Source organism: Hevea brasiliensis, chromosome 7 (assembly GCF_030052815.1).
Source record: "Hevea brasiliensis isolate MT/VB/25A 57/8 chromosome 7, ASM3005281v1, whole genome shotgun sequence".
In the NCBI taxonomy this organism is placed as follows: Eukaryota; Viridiplantae; Streptophyta; class Magnoliopsida; order Malpighiales; family Euphorbiaceae; genus Hevea; species Hevea brasiliensis.
The window spans coordinates 14,723,186-14,745,624 of record NC_079499.1 but is presented as its reverse complement, the minus strand read 5'-3'; the positions used below and the strand labels follow the sequence as shown (position 1 = coordinate 14,745,624).

The following is a 22,439-nucleotide window of genomic DNA, read 5'->3' as shown; positions in this document are numbered from 1 at the left end:
AGTATCCCATCTTATTTATTTGCAATTTATCTCACTCTAATTTGACTTTCTCTAAAATAACAATAATAATTTTATCCTACACATTTTCAATTATTCTCTCTATAATTTACATATAAATATTAAATATTAATTTAATTATTTAAATTAAAATAATAATATTAATTAATTTAATTAATTTTATAAATAAAAAATTTATTAAATTAAAAATTATAAAGTATCTATTAAATTAAAACTAGATTATATCTTTAATTAAATTGTATTTTTATAAAAAAAATATCTGTTATAATTAAATTTAATTACTAATATGTAATAAATAAATAAAAATACCAATTATAACTGATGTCCCAAAATATGTCCAAGAGGGGGGTGAATTGGACTTTAAAAACAATTTTCGGTTCTTGCTCAAAACCTTTGAAAATTGCAGCTAGGTTCAACTAAATTATCTAATGTGAAAAATGAACAATATAGCTCTATTGACAAGTTGACTCAAGTTTGAGTCAGATGCAATCAAGATAATCGATGTAATGCACTATATAAGCATTCAAGAAATATATCAAGAACCGAATACGCTTTTATCACAAAGAACTAGAGCAAGATACGGATATCCTATCCGACAAAGACAACAGATAACCAATGTAATATATCGATATCATCGATTTTGCAAGAAACTATTTTTCTCGATAGCAAAGCAAGATCAACAAAGATATGATATCAATTTTCATATCAAAAAGCATATCATTCATAAAGCTAAATTGCAAAAATGTAAAGAGCAAGGGTTGAGAAAATGAACATCGAATTTTTATAGTGGTTCGGCTTTAACTAGCCTACATCCACTCTCTCAAAGATCACACTTTGAGTCTTCACTCCACTATTCTTCTCTTTTCAAGGCAAGAGACAAAGCCCTTTACAAATCTTCTCAACAAAGCTTTTACAAGTAGCTTCACACTTCTACCAAGTGTTATCCCAAACACTTATCACAACCAAGCTTCAATAGGTGCTTGAATGACCTCTCACAAATGATAATAATGTGTTGAAAAACTCACTCTCACTCAATTACAACAGCAACTATAAAGAAGAGTTGAGTAAATAAGCCAATGATGAGCAATAAATCACTTTGAGCACTTTGAATGAAAGCTTTAAAGATTTTGAACAGTAGAGGGACTTTCATTAAGTGCAAAATGGCCAAAGGAAGATGTATTTATAGCTTTGGAACGTTTTTTACCGTTGCAGAACCCATTTGAACGTTACAGATACGAATTTCAAGAAAATAGCCGTTATTTTGTCGTTTTCTGCGATGTTGTGCAGAGTTGAGACAGTTAGCGTACTTGAGAAAATAGCAAACCAGTTAGCATACTAATATAAGTAGCAAACCAGTTAGCATACCATGAAAACTTTTCTGCATAACTTTCAAAACTATAAAACTTTACACCAAATCATAGTCAAACATTTTTAGGCCAGTAATGATATTTAAAAAAAAATCTTTTGAGGGATTAAAGATAAGCATCATTGACTTTTACTCCTCAATTCTTTTCACAAGTAATCCTAAGAAATAAAACTAATTTCTATACTAGATGTACCTTCAAATCTGATTTTCAATGCAGCCTTGGAAGGTAACCTTTTCTTCTTTTATCTCTTTTGCTTCGTCTTGTGTTATCCTTAGAATGTCATCTTTTCTTCATAAGGACCAATCCATTATAAAATCCTTTTGTCCTTCTTCTTTGAGATACACAACACTTAAAACAATGTTAGTTTGATTCTAGTTGAGTTTTGGTATCATCAAAATCTATGCTCCTTTGAGCTTGTGGGGTCAACAATCTCCCCCTTTTTGATGATGACAAAACTCAATTGAATCACCAAGTAAATGTCAATAAGTGTGAGTATGTGTATGAATGTGTATGTGAGAATAACTCCCCCTATGTATGTGCTTATATCAACAATTAATCACAAATAACTCCCCCTTAATAATTTCAATAAAACATCCATAAGCATTTTCTTAAGGAGTCAAGTGTGACTAAAGATACTAACTAATTATACACAAGTATGCACACTAATCACAAACTGTATACCATTCACAAGTGATATCAACAATATACACAACCATAAAACTATATCAACCATATGCACAAACTATGTTATCCACAAGTAATCACAAACTATATCAAGTATCAAGATTACCATTCATTACTTTTCTCCCCCTTTTTGTCAGCATCAAAAGAATATGGGAGAAATCATGCATGTGTGAATAAGTCAAAATTCAGTTTAAGTGCAGTGAATAAAACAGTCAAAACAGTAACTGATATAGCAGACTAGTTTAAAGTTCAGAAAAATCAAAAGTAGCAGACTAAGTAGCAAACTAATGCATGCATCGTTAGATAAAATGTAATCAAAGTTCAGTTTATCCTTTCAGCCTGGAACTTCTCCTGATTGGTTTTGGAGCACCCATTTTCAACTTTTTGGGCTTGATAGGTTTGTCACTCAAAGTTTGAAGAATTGCAGCAGCCAATTCAGTTCCGGGTGTCAAAGGAACAATAGGCCCATCTGCTAACTCATTAGTACTGCACTCACCGCAGACTTTTTGCCAGTTTTAGTCTTTTTGCCAGTGGGTTTACCAGTTTCCTCTTTCTGTTTGCGTCTTTGTTCTTGTTGAGCTGTTTTGCCCTTTCCTTTTGTAGGAGCAGCAGGAGCAGGTGTCTCTGGTTCTGCTTCAGACTCTGAGTCACTCTTATCTTTTCCACTTCCCTCTTTGCTGCCTCCAGTACCATTCTCATCATCAGATTCATCTTCATCTTTTTCTGCTGCTGCTTCTTCCTCTTCCTACTTTTCTTACTATTTCTCTTATTCTTCATCTGTTTCTTGCTCGTCTTCTTCTGTTTATTCTTCCTCTTCCTCTTCTGTTTCTTCTTCTTCCTGTTTTTCTTTCTCTTTCTCCTTTTCTTTCACTTTCTCGGCTAGAGGAACAGATCCAGAGCAACCCATGGTTTCTCCAAATTTCGATGGTTGAAATACCCAAATGGACTTTGATTTTAAACAACTCTTCAACAATCTTGTACATTAGCATCAAAGATCCATCAACCTTGGAGTCAAGAGCATTCATAAGAATAGTTTGAAAACTTCTAAATTTTTGTAGCTCTCCAAGTTCCATCTCAACAAATTCTCTCAAATTGTTTACTTCCTCCAAAATACCTTCAACATTTAAAGTGCCACTTGCACTATCTTTGTAGCTATCACCTTGCTCTAATCTTAGCTTTCTACCTTCATCTTCTTTTTGCAAGCTAGTGATTGGAATCATATTGGTTCTAAGTTTCTCAGATTCCAAAGGTATCCCAAAGTCTCTAAATAGACCATTTAGAAGATGAGCATAGGGTAGCTTATAAGGTGGCTTCCATTTCATGATTTGTTTCAGCATAAAATAGGCAAGATTAAACTCAATTTGGTTCACTATATGCCAAATTATGCAGAGGTCAAGGGTACTCAAATAATTGGGACTGCCGGTTCTAGGATTCAACACATAAATAATAAAACTATGCAGAATTTTAATGTGTTGATGAGCATGAGTAATGCTTGTCTTATCCTTCACTTCTCCTTTAAACACTTCACCCTCAAAATCCCTTTGTTGAACCCACCAACAAAAAACATCTTTGTGGGAGCAGATTTTGTTTCCACTATTTGGAATTCCTAGGGCTTTAGCTAATCTAGCTACTGTCACTTCATAAATTGTCCCTTTCATTTTCACTTTAAAGGACTCATCTTTTTCAGAATCATCAACCCTCAAATTTTTATAGAATTCTTGCACTAAGTCCACATACACTCCTTCATGATCGTAACGCTTTATCCCATTTTTGATACTCAAACAAAGATTGCAAAGGAACGGAAATTTCAACAAAAGCAAAGCGTTGAATATACCTTGGCTCATGAATAGCCCTCTCCATATGCACAACCGAGCTTTTGAAGTCTTCTTCTTTTAGATCCTTTTTCCGACTGCTCATCGGTTCTTTTCTTTGATGTTTCTTTTGGCTTACCAATCACCAGAGGAGCATCCTTTTGTGGAGGTGGTGACGCAGGGACACTAGCGTCAGTTGAGTCTGAGGATGAATATGTGGTGATTTTGGCTTTCCCTTTTCCTTTGTCTCGTGCCATAACCAATCTTAGAAATAAATTAGGCCGAAATGACAGAGAGAACTGAGATTGTAAAATAAGTGATGTGAGCAGCCAATATATATATATATATTTATATATATAATCAATTTAAGCATATCAACATTCATTTTTCACAACAGAGCACAATGACAAAATAGAACAGACAGCAAAAAAAATATTAGAGTTCTTATAAATCCATAGCTGTCGAGTTAATATTATGTACCATATTTTACGAAACGTTAATGCCCAAAAATTAACAACAGAGCGCTAAAACTGAACAAACAACAGAGGGCAATAAAAAAAAATTATCAGCATATTACAAAAGCAGAGTAAACAGACAAGAGCAAATCAAAATATCAACCTATTACGAAGGCAGAACACACAGGCATAGACGAATATGGAACACGATTCCATTAAAGGTTTAAGCTTTATACCTGAAATATACTGAAACAGAGAGTGCGAATCGACAAAGAAAAATAACCAAAGCCAAATGATTTCTTTCGGCAGATTTAACGGAAACGAAAAACTTTTGGGGATTTTCTTTCTGTAAATAATCGATTTAATCGATTCACTGTCAAAGGTTTTCGGAAGTATTTACGAACGATGAAGGGAGACGAACGCTTGAAGTGGTGAGACCGAAACGGGTTAGCAGGTGAAAAGAAAACGGTTGCTCGGTTCGGGAAACGAGGCGACGGAAAGAAGGGTTTTGAATTTTAAAAACTGAAAAGACACAACTGTAGGTTTTGCAGGGAATAGGTAGCGTGTAGCAGAGGAAGGACGGCGAGAAGACTGATGGTTCAGAAGAAAAATTTTAATCCCGCCCAAATCAAAGTGTTAAAAAGTCCATTTTGCCCTTAAATACATAATGATGCAATACTTTAAGTAGAGGGGTATCTAAGTCATATGGGCTTTAAACATGCAGAATAGGCGCTTCGAGAAAAAATAATTTTAGAGTTTTAGAGCAATCAGACCTGACTTCCAGTTTGCCAGCGAAAAAGTAGGAGCAGTGGTAAAGCGTTTAGCAAACAAGAAAATTAGCAAACTGATTAGTATGCCATCGAGAGCAAATTCGCAGACATCGCTCATATCCGATATAATCCGTAATTTTTCAAATTACACCAAAAATATCGAATGCATTTTCAACATCGCAAATCAACATATATCACTTCATTTTCATATGGAAACATGAGAATACATCAAAATTTAATCAAAAGCATCAATCATACCAAGTTCTCTTCTTATTTTGCAAAAAGTTTCCTCACTAAGTGGCTTTGTGAAAATGTCAAGTCGCTTTTTCGTAAGGGACAAATTCGATTTGAATATCACCATTTTGAACATGATCCCTAATGAAATGATGTCTAATTTCAATATGCTTGCTTCTAGAGTGTTGAACAGGATTTTTTGATAGGTTTATAGCACTAGTATTGTCACATCTTATGGGAATGTGATCAAATTTAATTTCAAAGTCTTCAAGCTGTTGTTTCATCCACAAAATTTGTGCAACACAACTTCCAGCTGCAATATATTCAGCTTCTGCAGTAGAAAGTGCAACAGAAGTTTGCTTTTTACTGTGCCATGAAACTAATGCATGACCTAAAAATTGACATGTTCCAGAAGTGCTTTTTCTATCCAATCTACTACCAGCAAAATCTGAATCACTATAACCAATAAGATCAAATAATTCACATTTTGGATACCACAAGCCAATATTGTGAGTGCCAATGAGGTATTTAAAAATTCTTTTAACAGCTATAAGATGAGATTCTTTTGGACATGACTGAAATCTTGCACATAAACATACACTAAAATGAATATCTGGTCTAGATGCTGTCAAGTAGAGTAAAGAACCAATCATACCTCTATAAAATTTGTTATCTACCTCTTTACCTTTTTCATCTTTCTCCAATTTAATTGTTGAGCTCATGGGAGTTCCAACACTCTTCATATCCTCCATTTTGAACTTCTTTAACATATCCTTTATGTATTTGGACTGATTTATAAAAATTCCATCTTTCATTTGCTTAATTTGCAATCCAAGGAAGAAAGTAAGTTCACCCATCATACTCATTTCAAATTCACTTTTCATCATGTTGGAAAATTTCTTACAAAGAGAATGGTTAGTAGCACCAAAAATAATATCATCTACATAAATTTGCACAATAAGCATGTCTTTTCCAATTTTCTTAATGAAAAGAGTAGTATCCACTTTTCCTCTTTTAAAATCATTTTGAAGCAAGAATTTACTAAGTCTCTCATACCATGCTCTAGGAGCTTGCTTTAAACCATAGAGAGCTTTAGTAAGCTTATAAACATGATTTGGAAAGTGAGGGTCTTCAAAACCAGGAGGTTGAGCTACATAAACTTCTTCATCAATATATCCATTTAAAAATGCACTTTTAACATCCATTTGATAAAGCATGAAATTCTTAAAACATGCAAATGCACATAACATTCTAATAGCTTCAATTCTAGCAACCGGAGCAAAGGTTTCATCAAAATCAATACCTTCCTCTTGGTTGTATCCTTGAGCTACTAGTCTAGCTTTATTTCTAACTACATGTCCTTTTTCATCCATCTTATTCCTAAATACCCATTTAGTTCCAATAACAGTGTGCTTTTTAGGTTTAGGAACAAGTGTCCAAACTTTGTTTCTTTCAAATTGATTTAATTCCTCTTGCATAGCAAAAAGCCAATTTTCATCATTTTGAGCATCATCATATGTTTTGGGTTCAAATTGAGAAACAAAAGCAACATTACCAAAATATCTTCTAAGTTGAGCTCTTGTCATCATTCTTTGTGATGGACTATCAAGAATGTCATCTTTGGCATGATTTCTATGGTATCTCCATTCTTGTGGAATATCTTGATGTTGAGGTTCCTCAATTTGTAGTTCTTCCACATTTGGTTGGGAGTCTTCTTGAATTTCAATATTTGTGGAGCAAGGGAGTTCTTCTTCTTTGTCATTTTGATCATCCTCCACTTGTTCTTTTGATTCAAGCTCATCATTATTCGACTTCTTTGAATTTAGAATCTGCTCAAATTCATCATCACAAGAATCTTTCCTTTGCAAGGAAGTGTTAGCATCATCAAAAAGTATATGCATTGATTCTTCCATGGTCAATGTTTTTCTATTGAAAATCCTATATGCTTTGCTATTTGTTGAATACCCTAGAAATATTCCTTCATAAGATTTAGCATCAAATTTCTTGAGATTGTCTTTGTTATTCAAAATGTAACATTTGCAACCAAAGACATGAAAATATGCAATATTGGGTTTTCTTCCTTTCCATAGTTCATAAGGAGTTTTCTTTAAAATAGCTCTAATGGAAACTCGTTCAAAATATAGCATGTCAGATTTATTCCGCCTGTAAATATTTTGGTAAACTGCTTTCATTCAAAGATTGTTCTTGCCATTTCTTGCAAAGATCTATTTTTCCTTTCAACAACTCCATTTTGTTGTGGAGTTCTAGGAGCTGAAAATGTATGATAAATACCATTTTGAGAGCAGAAATTTTCAAACAAATTATTCTCAAATTCTTTTCCATGATCACTCCTCAAAGATGTAATGCAATATCCTTTTTCATTTTGAGTTCTTTTGCAAAAGGCTTCAAATATATCAAAGGTTTCATCTTTATGAGCAAGAAAGAAAGTCCATGTGAATCTTGAAAAATCATCAACAATTACAAATGCATATGCCTTGCCTCCTAGACTTCTAGGTGTGATTGGACCAAAAAGATCAAGATGCAACAATTCCAATGGTCTAGACGTAGTTACAACATTTTTTGATTTAAAAGATGATTTTGTATGCTTACCAAGTGCACAAGCTTTACATTGAAATTCTTTTTCAAATCTTAGCTTTGGAAGTCCTCTAACAAGGTTCTTTCTAGAAAGTTTAGCAAGAGTACTCATGCTAGCATGTCCTAATTTTCTATGCCATAACCATGCACTATCATGTGAAGTCATAAAGCATGTTTCACAATTTTCTTCAAGACTTGTTAAATCAAGTAGGTAAATATTATCTATTCTAGCACCAGCAAACATAACATTATTTCCATGAATCTCACAATGTGTAGAAGTAAAAACCACTTTAAAACCATTATCACATAGTTGACTAACACTTAAAAGATTATACTTTAATCCTTGAACTAATGCAACATTCTCAATGCAAGGATTTTTACCAATAGTTCCACATCCAACAATTTTAGCTTTGCTTTTATCACCAAATTTCACATAACCTTCTTCTTTCAAGGTAAGAGAGGAAAACTTGCCTTTATTTCCTGTCATGTGCCTAGAGCAGCCACTATCAATGTACCAATGTTCTGTTTCCAGCATACTCCTTAGGCAGACCTGAAATCAGTTAACTGTTCTTAGGTACCCAAGCAACTTTGGGTCCTTGAATGTTAGTAACATTAGGTAGGGTTCCTTTAGGCACCCATACTTTCTTTGCCTTAAAGGTTCCTTTCCTAATAGGACAAGCATTAATCATATGACCTCTATGATTACAATAAAAGCATGTAATACTCGGTTGAGAAAAGGATGTAGCTTTAACAATAATTGTTTGTATTTTCCATACTTCATAAATCCATCATATCCAATTCCAGATTTTTCATTTGTAAATCTTTGATTCCCAAGAAGTATATCAAGTGTTTCTTTTCCTTTTGTAAATTTAGATAAATCTCTTGTCAAAGATTCAACTTTTTCTTCAAGAATTCTGTTTTTCTCAAGAAGTTGTTCACATACTTCTTTTGATCTTTGAAGCTCATCATTAACTTCCTTAAATAATTTCATTTGAGATTTATAAAATTCATTTTCCTTTGAAACCATACTCAATGAAATATTTTCTGATCTTAAAGCACAATTTTCATGAACTAAAATTTTGCATTTCTTTTTAAAAGTTCTATACTTATCATATGTCTTCACAAATGCAAGTTCTAATTCATCAACATTAGAAAGTTCAAGATTTACCTCATTTTCACTATCTTCGATGTGTGAGCTTTCATCTTTTTCTTCAATTGCCATCATACAAGTATTTGCAGCCTCTTTGTCACTTGTTTCATCATTTGATGAAGAATCACTGTCACTCCAAGTTGCTGCCATTGCCTTTTTGCTTTTGTCCTTTCTAAACTTATTTTTCTTCTTCAATGTAGGACATTTTGGCTTAATGTGGCCTGGTTTGTTACACTCATAACAAACTATTTCACTTGAATGATTTGGAGTCTTTGGAGCATATTTCTTTGTGAACTTCTTGTATTTGCTTCCACCTTTTCTAAATGCTCTTTTGAATCTTTTGACTATCATAGCCATATCTTCATCATCATCACTTGAAGCACTTGAATCATCACTTGAATTAGCTTTAAGAGCAACATTTTTCTTTTTCTCATCTACTTTTTCGGATATGAAAGCTATCCCTTTCTTTTTCTTTTGATCACCTTCATTCTCATCTTTCTTATAAATCATCTCATGTGCAATGAGAGAACCAATCAGCTCATCATAGGTGTACTTTCCAAATCCTTGGTGTCTTGAATAATGAGTGGTCTTTGCTTCCCACGTCTTTGGAAGAGACCTCAGAATTTTCTTTACAAGTTCTTGTTCTTCAAATCTCTTTCCAAGAGCTTTAAGTAGATTTACAAGGTCTGTAAATCTGGTACTCATTTCAGCAATAGTTTCACCAGGTTTCATCTCAAATAATTCATAATCACGGATGAGGAGGTTTGCCTTTGACTCTTTTACCACATCAGTTCCTTCATATGTGACTTCTAGTTTGTCCCATATCTCTTTTGCAGTTTGACATCCTGAAACACGATTATACTCATTAATATCAAGAGCACAATGAAGAATATTAATAGCCTTGGCATTTGTAGAAATTTTCTTCCAATCATTATCATCAAATTCAACTTCAGCTTTAGGAATTTGTACAGTTCCTTCAATGTTTTTATAAGGAATATAAGGACCATCTTTAACTATTCTCCAAGCATCAATGTCAACAGATTGTATAAAGTTTCTCATTCTAGTTTTCCAAAAGGAGTAATTTGTGCCATTAAAAAGTGGTGGTCTAGTGATGGAATAACCTTCACTAAGGTGTATACCAAAGAATTTCTAGATGAACTAGCCATGTGTGTGGATCACTCTAAGGGTTTAATCCTCAAGCAAGAGAGACAAGCTCGATACCAAATTGATGTCCCAAAATATGTCCAAGAGGGGGGTGAATTGGACTTTAAAAACAATTTTCGTTTCTTGCTCAAAACTTTTGAAAATTGCAACTAGGTTCAACTAAATTATCTAATGTGAAAATGAACAATATAGCTCTATTGACAAGTTGACTCAAGTTTGAGTCAGATGCAATCAGATAATCTTGATGTAACAGACTATATAAGCATTCAAGAAATATATCAAGAACCGAATACGCTTTTATCACAAAGAACTAGAGCAAGATACGGATATCCTATCCGACAAAGACAACAGATAACCAATGTAATATATCGATATCGCAGATTTTGCAAGAAACTATTTTTCTCAGATAGCGGCAAGATCAACAAAGATATGATATCAATTTTCATATCAAGAAAAGCATATCATTCATAAAGCTAAATTGCAAAAATGTAAAGAGCAAGGGTTGAGAAAATGAACATCGAATTTTTATAGTGGTTCGGCTTTAACTAGCCTACATCCACTCTCTCAAAGATCACACTTTGAGTCTTCACTCCACTATTCTTCTCTTTTCAAGGCAAGAGACAAAGCCCTTTACAAATCTTCTCAACAAAGCTTTTACAAGTAGCTTCACACTTCTACCAAGTGTTATCCCAAACACTTATCACAACCAAGCTTCAATAGGTGCTTGAATGACCTCTCACAAATGATAATAATGTGTTGAAAAACTCACTCTCACTCAATTACAACAGCAACTATAAAGAAGAGTTGAGTAAATAAGCCAATGATGAGCAATAAATCACTTTGAGCACTTTGAATGAAAGCTTTAATGATTTTGAACAGTAGAGGGACTTTCATTAAGTGCAAAATGGCCAAAGAAAGATGTATTTATAGCTTTGGAACGTTTTTTACCGCTGGTAACCCATTTGAACGTTACAGATACGAATTTCAAGAAAATAGCCGTTATTTTGTCGTTTTCTGCGATGTTGTGCAGAGTTGAGACAGTTAGCGTACTTGAGAAAATAGCAAACCAGTTAGCATACTAATATAAGTAGCAAACCAGTTAGCATACCATGAAAACTTTTCTGCATAACTTTCAAAACTATAAAACTTTACACCAAATCATAGTCAAACATTTTTAGGCCAGTAATGATATTTAAAAAAAAATCTTTTGAGGGATTAAAGATAAGCATCATTGACTTTTACTCCTCAATTCTTTTCACAAGTAATCCTAAGAAATAAAACTAATTTCTATACTAGATGTACCTTCAAATCTGATTTTCAATGCAGCCTTGGAAGGTAACCTTTTCTTCTTTTATCTCTTTTGCTTCGTCTTGTGTTATCCTTAGAATGTCATCTTTTCTTCATAAGGACCAATCCATTATAAAATCCTTTTGTCCTTCTTCTTTGAGATACACAACACTTAAAACAATGTTAGTTTGATTCTAGTTGAGTTTTGGTATCATCAAAATCTATGCTCCTTTGAGCTTGTGGGGTCAACAATAACAATGTAATCTCAATATAGAGAAATTATCAAACTAAAATTACAATTCTAATATTACTATAATTTATTTAATTTTTTTTTATCATCAGTGTATTATATTAAATTTTAAACTTTTAAAATTTAAATTATAATTATAACTATAACTATAATTATAGAATTATAATTTTATATATGAATATAATTTTCTAACATAATTTTCAATCACAAATCAATTTGAGCAAATAAGTATAATAATAATTATTATAATCAATTAATATTAAATAACAATAGATATAATAATAATCATTATAAATAATCAATTAGCTTTCATAATAATTAACGGTATAAAAAATTTTAATTAGAGTTTGTTAGAAAAGAATTTTAATAAAATGCTAATTTATCAAGTAATCATTAATTGGTTAGAGAAAAGAATATGGCACATATATAGTAAATTAGAGTTTAATATTTTCGTTGCTTAGCTATATTGTAAATAGAATTTGAAGTCTCTTATTTTTTTGAATTATAATTATGTATATATGTATTATAATTTAGAATTATAATTGTGTTAGAATTAGAATTTTTGAAAAATATTAATAAAATTTATAATAACTAATTAAATTTAGTTTTTTATTATAATAATATTAAATTACTAGGAGTATTTTAGTTAATTTCAATGTTTCCCTTATTTCATAAATTTATATATTATATAGATTACTTTTTTTTTTTATTTTTAAAAGGAAAATATTTCAGTCCTATTTATACAAGTAAGATTTTTATTTTAGTTGCGCATGTTGCTCCTCTCTTTGCCGGGATTCTTTAATTTAAAAAAATTATTATTTTTTTAATAAATATGAATCATAATTTATTAACTCATTTTTTTACTCTTATTTAGGCAAAAAATTTAATTGAATTTTTACATAGTCATTCTTATTTATATTTCTTTCAAAATAAAATTCTTTCAAGTTAAAAACAATTTAATTCTTTCTTCCAATTGACAAAAAAAAAATAATTGAATTAAATTCTTATATAATTTTAGTTTTCAAACAAGAGGATTATGAATGACAACAACGATTTGGTAATGGCAAATTTATTCTTACTTTTTCATCAAATGTTAATACTATGGATTGTTATGAGCTTAAATAATGCTATTTTTCATCTCACTAGACTTTCACTCACTAAAAACTCTCTCAACACAAAAATAGCTTTAGGGAGGGGTTGTTCGCTTGGTGGCAACCCCTCCCTCCCTCTCTTACTTTCTCCTCGTTTCTTCTTACCTCCTTTCTTTCTTTTTGTATGACATCTTTCATCTTTTACTTTTTTTTTCTCCTTTTCTTTTGTCTTTCTTTCTCTTGTACCTTCAATTTTCATATGAGTTTGACCCATTTCAGTGAGAGCTTTGTGCTCTCTTTTGTTAGTTCTCCACTAGTCTCCCTAGAATTATTTTGTGCTTGGGAAGAGAAAGAAGGCTAGATTGAGTGATGCTTTGAGCTGATCTACTAGACATTCAATCTACCTTTATGGTGCCAACATTTTTTCGACATCAAAATGACTTAGATCACTGGCTTGCAAACCTTCTCAAAAGGTTGATTCGGCCTATTCGAAGATTATTAAAATATTTGTGTACCCCTACCTTCCTTTGAGATTCATAAATAGTCTTAAGTATGCGTTTCAAGTGGCTCATTAATTACTAATCTAGTTTTTATTTTCTTTTTAAGTTATGTAAATATTAAGTGTATTAAAAATATTAGAAATCAATTTATTTAGAAGTTTAAATATGTTTTAATTAAATTTCTACTCTTGTACTCTTTAAATGAAATGAGTTCTTCTGTTTAAAAAAACTAAAGTAATGAATTTGCAATTGTTTTAATACACAATAAAATGCATAAATTATTTTATTTGATAATTTTAAAATATTTTTTTATTTTTAATTTTATTTCTCGTATATAGTAGAAAATCTACTTATCATATATGAAGAATACTTAATTTTAAGATCTGTCCCAGCATTTTTTTTATTGAACAGGGACTATGAAGGTAAGTCTTATCTATCTAATCCACATGCGCACGTATACATAAGTTCAAGTGGGGCTGAATTGCCATGCAAGCAGACAAAGTTCTGATAAAAGCAAAAGTCTCTCTCTTCCTTAATTTCCTTTGCGTGTCAAACAAATCCCAAAACCCTTTTCAACCACTACATTTGATGTTAGACGATTTTGTTGACGCCTTCCTTGACTGCCATCTTCTACACGTTACTCCAACAAAACATTAAATTCTCTCTCTCTCTCTTATTTTTCTTTTTTGTTTCCTATCTTTCTGGGTTTTCTTGGCTCCACCTATTCAGAAAGATACAAAAAGAAGCTTTGACAAACGGGCATTTAGAAATTCAAACAAAACTACCTTATTCACAGGCTAGGTATCATCTCAACATAGCCAAATATCTAAGTTCTTATCAATATTTTGTGCTTTTTTTTCTATTTTTATTCTTTTTTCAAATAACTTTCTATTGACATACAATGGAAAACAAATTATTCAAATAACAAAGAATATAATGAACATGTGTAATTATGGGTTTTTTTTTTCCTCCTATCAAAAAGAAAATGAAAGGAAAAGAAAAGAAAGGATAGGAAAGGGCAAATATTTGCCATCAATTTCCCTGGAAACATCAGTTGTTGATTTTATTGTTGCCATTGGTATTGTTGATGGTAGTAGATATGCTGCCACTGGTATTGCTGATGGTTATGAGGTTGGTGCTAGAAGTAGTAGAACTACTAGTTATGTTGCTGGGTTGAGCGCCACCACCACCAATTATTGAGGTAATTGCAGCTGCCAAAGCTGCAGTGAAGTTGGGATCAGCTGCAATAGCAGCAGTTGCAGCGGTAACGGTGTCAGCCAATGAATTTTGCTGCCCCTGCTGCTGGTGGATTGCTGCTGCTGCTGCTGCTGCTACTTGTGATTGGTGGCCTAATTTATTGTTACCTTCCACGTCTTGAGACATTTGTAGCCCAGAAAACTTTGATTGATTGTAAAATGCTTGTCCAAAAATCTGAGGTAGCAGTGCTGCTGCTGCTGCTGCTGCTGAAGAATTGGCAAAATTTTGAGGTGGGTTTGGGAATGGAACTTGGAATTGACTTGGCTGTCTTTGGAATTGTAATGGGTTTGGGTTTTGGGTTAGGTCTAATGTAACTGTAGGAAATGGGGCTGAAGCAGATATGGTTGCCATGCTAGAGGAGCATGGTAGGAGAGTTCGGGTCAGGAAATTTGGGTTCATTATTCCATCAGCACTAGACATGGACCCTGACAGTAACATTCTTGCTGCTGATGAAGTTGTTGATGCCATAGCCATGGCAGCCGGAGGCAAAGGATGGTTGTGATTACCCTCATATGTCGTTATGAGGATCGTTTGATCTTCTGCACATCTTTGTACCTATCAAAAACAAAATTCATGTATCAGGAATCCAACATATGCAATTATCTATCAAAGGATCTTGAGAAAAAAAAAAAAATATATATATATATATATATATATATATATATATATATATATATATATATATATACCTGTTTTCTAACTGGGCAACCAGCGGCCATGGTGCACCTATAATAAGCTCGAGGACATGGATTTCCCTTAGCCATCTTCTGTCCATACTTTCTCCATTGGCATCCATCAGTTATCTAACAAAAAGAATCAAGAATTTCCCAGTTAAAATCAATTCAGAAAGGTTAAATTTCAAAAATATAACTAATATGCAAATTGCCTTTAATTACCATAGGAGCCTCTGATCTAGCTCTGACAGACACACGAGCCTTTCTAATGGTAGCCTCTGTCTGATCAACATTACTTTTTGTCGAATTAAATCTAGCAATCTTATTAGGACCCCAACCTTGGGACCCTTGATCTGGACTATCTTCTCTACCAATATTTCTCTTCTTATCTTGATCAAACACCATCCCATCTTCATTATTATTTCGATTCTCTTCATTATTTCCCGGTGACCTCGATCGATCGCGACTTCTTCCTTCTGATGAAGATAAAGAAAGCTCATCTGTGTCACCACCACCACCAATAGTGGCAGCAGTAGCCGGACCAAGATCCATGAACTGTCGAGGAACCACTACTCCATTCCCGCTATGTTTCTTATTGTCTTCAAGTTTTCTGTCTAATCCATCTTGCACATGCTCTTGATTGCTCTCTCGAGGCTTTTGGTCCTGCATAATTGTGACTAAATGCATCTGTAACGAATTGTAATTGCTGGTAACCTGATTCAGCATATCTCTTAACCGTAGATTCTCAACTTTCATGCGCTCTAGCTCTGCTTGCAGAACTGCTAACTGCAAAAAAGAAAAGCCAAACAATATACCATATATATCATCAGTACAAACATAAAGAAGAAAAGAATTCTTCTAAAATGAAAAAAGAAATTGATTATACCTCACTTTTAGCTCTCTTATCTTCCATGTTCGACGATATTCCATCATCAACCAAGGATTGATCACTGCTAGTATTGGTAGTAAGAAGATTCAAACCAGTCTGCATATGTTACCAAACCAAGAAAAATCACAAAACACTACAAAAACTCCACCATTAAATAAAAAACCTGAGATGGGAAACTCACGTTTACGTCAAACTCCAATCGGGTAGGACTCTTAAGTTCTTTAAAACCATGGGTTAATTTATTAGAAGGCTTAACTTCATCATGCTCTTTCTCTGCAAAAAAATCCATTTCATCGATGACCTTCCGTTTATTATCATCAGAGGGTAAAGAAACATCATCATCATCATCTTCATGGTCATGAGTGGTGGAGTTAAGATTGACTGGGAATTGGATAGTGGGAGGAGGAGACCTTGAAGCAGAAGCATCCATGAGAGTGAGGTTATTACAGTTGGGATTCTTGAAATTTTCTTCAGGGAAAGAATTGAGCACAGTAGGCTTATGGATAAAGAAAGTAGAAGTGATTAGATCTGAATCAATGGAGAGTCCACAGCTCCTCCCCTTGGCCATAAATCAAGAAAGAGAGAGAGAGAAAGAGACAGATGTAAAGCTTTAAACGGTGCAATGGACTCGGCAATAAAAATGGATGTTGAGACCTTAGAAGAAGACCAAACACCAGTAAATACTAAATAGTGGTGCGTGGTTTATGCGTTAAATATTTGCTTTAGATTTAGAGACGATGGAGACTTTGCTTCCATGTGGACTATTCTATTGTAACTAAATTTACGCTCACTTTCTTTTTTTTTTTTAACTTCTTTTTTTTTAACCTTTTTTGTTTTTTTAAGTGCAAAGTCGTGTCAAAGTAAGGTAAGAGCTTTCCCACTCGATCATCTCTCTCCCCAGAGACGGTGACCTTACCTTAGATCGTAGAACGGTGATGAGAGAGAAAATTAGAGAGTGAGGGTGGGACCACAAGATGAATGGGGCCCAGAAGAAGGAAAATTGTTTGATTTTGTTTTGTCAAAACGTGGGACCAAAGCAGAGGAGATTGACGCGTTCCAAAAATTCACCGCCCCTATTGGCTCGGCACCTCTCTCTCTCTGAAAAAGGATTGCCTCAGTCAACGAATTCCTATTGGGAATATTGGGCCCCACTCCTACTGTAGAAACCTCGTGGGGCCTACGATCTAAGAGTTTTTGTTTACATTTTGACAAGTAGGATGGCCGGACTCGAACCTACTTATCGGGTTGACCCCGTCGGCTGTGGTGTGGACCGAATCCCTTGGCTTCTCTAAAGCTCCTTGACTATAACTATATTTTTAATATTTATATTTATTTTTTAATTTTAAAATTTCTTTATAACAACCTTATTTATGCGTAAATGAAATTTATTATTATTTTAATAAGTTAATTTGTTTTTACAATAATTATAATTGGTTCTATTTATTCTGAAATTAATTAGCTAATTTCAATTCTAATTTTAGTTAGATGTTCTGTATACATGTGTTACACGTGCTAATTATTTTTGCTTCTTGTATTCATCCAGCCATGTATATAAACTCTATTCTTCTCTTATCAGATTTCCTGTTTCCCTAATTTTATTTCTTATCAACCTTAAAGAAAAGGAAGGATTCTAAAGACCAATTGAAGCGGCCGCATTTTTTGAAGAGGCGAAGTCTTTCTGCTTCTTTAACTTAACCATTTCCAAATCATTTTTTTTCAAGTTAGGATTCCTTCTGGATTTTCTGATTATATAATCCGTTTCTAATTAATTATTAAAGCATAATTAATAAAATTAATTAATACTGTATAAAATAATTAATTTTAAAACTGATTAAAATCAATTGCTATTATCAACTAATTTTATAACTGATTTATAATTTTAATCTTTTAATAAAATACTTAATTTTAAAAAATTTAGTAATCGACTCAAGAATCAATTATTAAATTGATTATTATTAATAATCGATTTATAATTGATTTCTAAAATTAATTACTATTAGTAACAATTTATAATTAGTTACTAAATTAATTACTAATTTATATTAAAAAAAACTTTAAATATATACTTAGCAATTAATTGCTAACAACAACTTATTCAAGAAATCGATTGCTAATTCGTTTATACAAACTATCACTTATTTTATTTCCCTATTACTCTTTTTCTCTCTCTCTTTCTTTTCTCTTATTTTTTTCATCATCTTTTTCATTTTTATCTATTTTATTTATATTTTCTTTCTTTCTAACATAGTTTCTTTATTATCTTTTTTTTTGTCACCTATTTTATTCATCATTTTTTTCTTACCTTTTTTTTTAATCTTTATCTTTCTCTTATATTTTATTTTTCATTTATTTTCTTTTTTATTCATCTTTTTCTTTCTCATTTACGTTCTTCCTCGTCATCTTTTTTTTTCTCATCTCTTTTATTTAATTTATTTTTCTTCAGCAGATAAAAGTTTTTATACAAATATAATTTTTGTTAGTAAATTATTTGTAATATTAATTTTTAGTAATTTTTTTATTATAACATATATAGTAATTTTTTTTGTAATTTGTCTTATAAATATTTTTTTATATTTAATTTTTTTTGTTAATATTTTTTATAATAGTTACGGTTATTAATTTTTTATAATATTTTTATATTAATTTTTTAGCACTAATTTTTCATTCGTAATTTATTATTTTCATAATTTTTGAAAATTTTATTTATTTAAATTTTTATTTATTATTTGAAAATTTAATTTTTTATAATATTTTTTTAAATTAGCAACCGGCCTTTCAATTGCTAAATTAATTTTAAATAGCAATTAATTTATAAAATGGTTATAAAATTATAAAATTAAAAATATCAAATTTTTTAAACTGATTATATTTCAATTGCTATTATTAAATCGGTTACTATTAGTAACCGATAGTTTCTTATTAAAAGTTTTATTTTTTTTTAAATTTAATTAATTTAGCAAACGATTTGATTAACAATTATTATTTACGATCATCCTTATTATAACCGATTGAATCAAATACTAAATCGATTTGTAACCGATTTTAATGGATTAATAATTGACTCGTTCGATTATTAATATAATTTTTTTATAGTGTAAAATGATAATCACTTTAAATAAAAGAAAAATTTTCTTTAATAATTTAAGAATAAGACTACGAGTCAAAGATTAAGTCTATAATATTTATCTACCTTAATCTGGATTTGTACCAGCTCAATAATTTTGAAAAAAAGTTGATTTAAATTTTTTATTTTTATTTTTTTATAATAAATTTATATAATTTTAACAGAATCAAATTCTTTTTTTTTTTTCCAACACAAAATCACAGCTTATATAGAGGTATGAAAACAAATCCCAGCTTCTTCCCTTTACCAGAAATTCAAAGATAGGTCCCTTAACTTTCTTATTGGTAAACTTTATAAAAGTTGTTCATCATAAGTCAAACACTATAGCTGGAATTCACACACCGTTCAAAGTTGAACACTTTGAACCCCTTTGCAAGGGCATACAAGGAAAAATAAAATTATTTGTATGGCCTTAATAAAAAAATTTTTGTTTGATTTATGGGCTGTTAAAAATTTTTGGTTTCACTTAAAATTCATACTCGAATAAGATAATTTTAATATTTTTAAATTAAGATTTAATGGTGTTGAATAAGATAGAATTTAGGTTTTGTTTGTTTTTGAAAAATATTTTTTATATTTTATGATATAAATTACACATATTGTCTATAACCGATACGAGATCTCAAAGTATCTATCTCCATAATTATTGTTTATTTTTTATTATATTAAAATATAATGTATATATTTAATTACTCTTGCCATTAAATAATTGAAGTTAAAGACTTGAAGATACAGGAATTCTTGAATTCAAGTACTTCCATTAATTTTAGTTATAATTTTTATTTTCAATTTATTAATTATTTGTTGTGTTATAATTACTAACCTCTTCTCCTTAACAACTTGCTTGAGTAGCCAAAATGAAGTTACTTGCTTAATATTTGTTGATATGATATTTTTATGGAAAAAAATTATTTATTTTTCTTTTTTATTATAAAAATAGAGAATAAAAAATTCTAAATCTTATGAAATTAAAAGATATATTTATCATCATATTAGTTTTACTTCAATTTTTTAGGGAAGCTTTATTTGAATTTTATTATATTAAAAAAAAGTATTCTTTTTTTCCTTCATGAAGTTTCAATTAAGATTAATAAATTTTAATTTAATAATATATAAATTATTTCTAATTTGTAAGGTCTAATCAATTATAAATAAAAATAAAATTTTAAATTATTAATAAATTTTAATTTAATGATATTAAAATTATCTCCATCGAGATAATTTATAAATCATAATTACAGTAAATTATTAAATATATTTAATGCAGATGATGGCATACATGCTTAGAACGCACTGTATAATTTGCCACATCTGTCTCACATGTGCTGGACTGTACACATTTTCAAATACGGATATTGAAATCAAGCGATGCGGCTCTCAATTATTAATTTTTGAATTTGGGGTCCAAATTTTAATCAATAAAAATAATAGAAATGTGCTGTCGTGATAATATAAATTTAATTAAGAGAAAACCAGTGAGATTTTGGTGACGATAATGGAACACGTATCAACTTTAATAAGGATTAAAAATTTATGGATGTTGAAAATATTTGATATAAAAATTGATTACCAAATTTGAGGGCTGAAATACGACTATACAATAATTAATGAAGGTGATGATCATATATATATAAGTAAATATAATAAAATATTAAATGGGTACAGTTTTGAGTACTGCCTCAAAGGAAAGATACTTTTCACACATATTTAATTCCCCATGTTTCAAATCAAGGACCAACGTGTGTGCTTTAAATCCTGAAGTTAGGGCATCGTTTTCAACACCCTTTATTTTAAGTGTCACACAAAATACTACACGCATCTAATGTAAATTTAAAGTAGAATATAAAAAGGAAATTAATAGTTATTAAATTAGATGTTTATAATATTAATTAATAAAGTTTATATATATATAAAGTGTGTAAATTAAAATGTAAAATTAGACTTAATAATTGATAACTTTATTTTTATATAAACTCGAGCTCTTTATAACTGCACTCTAAATAATATTCACACAATTTTATTTGAAAACTTTATAATTTAGTTATTAGACTTTATCCTATATTACACTTTAATCCTTAAATTTTAAAAAATTAATTATTTATCCTTAAATTTTATATTATATTATACTTTAATTTCTGAATTTTGAGAAATAATTATTTAGTTTTTAGATTTTTTATTATATCACATTTTAACCATGTAATTTTAATATATAGAATAATTTAATCCTTTTTATCAATTGATAAAATTATTATAAATATTAAAACTATAGGACTAAAATGTTCTGTATATTAAAATTAAAGTGACTAAATAATTCATTTCTCAAATTTCAAAGATTAAAGTGTAATATAATATAAAATTTAAGGACTAAATAATTAATTTTCTAAAATTCAAGGACTAAAGTGTAATATAGGTAAAACTCAAGCACCAAATTAAAATTTTATTTTTCCTTTCAATGTCACAAAATATAAAAATAACTTAAGCTACAATTAAATAAATACTTTAAATACACTAAAAAAATACTTTAAATTTATTTGCTCCCAAATAAATATGTTACATTTGATCCTATGAATCAAGTGATTTTAATTTTTTTATTATTTTAAAAGAAAGAAAACTGCCGTAATTTAAACTCTTAACTTTTTATAGTATAAAGCAATACTGAACCACTAAACTGCTATTTAATAATTAATTTTCTTTCAAATTGAGAGCTTATATTTATTTGTTATAAAATATAATTGACAATATACATCTAAAATTTTATTATTTTATTTATACAAATATTATAAATTTTATGAATCTCTCTAAAATAATATTATATGATTATAATCATTGGAATATGGTTTTGATCACCTATGTGGGTCAATTTGGATCTATTAGACTTAAAATCAGTACGAACAACAATCGCATGAAAAATCATATATATTACCAAAAGGTGACAAAATCCAAAAATCATGTACATTGATTAAAAGATGTAAGTATATGAAGAGATGCAACTTTTTTTAATAATTACGTGCATAAAGTGATGCAACTTTTGGCTAAAAAAGTGGCACACTTTGAGTAAGTATATATAAGAGCCTTACAAACCTTTTATAAAGAGAAACAAAAGGACAAATGAGTGTGTA

The 22,439-nt window shown here is 30.5% G+C and overlaps 1 protein-coding gene across 1 annotated transcript; it reads right to left on the bottom strand.

Moving 5' to 3' along the window:
• Positions 1–14,203: 14,203 nt before the first annotated feature.
• Positions 14,204–16,932, bottom strand: LOC110659452 (probable WRKY transcription factor 31). Its single transcript, XM_021817396.2, has 5 exons — positions 16,378–16,932; positions 16,194–16,292; positions 15,530–16,093; positions 15,323–15,436; positions 14,204–15,188 (listed from the first exon to the last, which is right to left on the bottom strand). Exons 1-5 carry the CDS (start codon positions 16,762–16,764, stop codon positions 14,427–14,429), a joined length of 1,926 nt encoding a protein of 641 aa, XP_021673088.2. The 5' UTR covers positions 16,765–16,932; the 3' UTR covers positions 14,204–14,426.
• Positions 16,933–22,439: the final 5,507 nt, after the last annotated feature.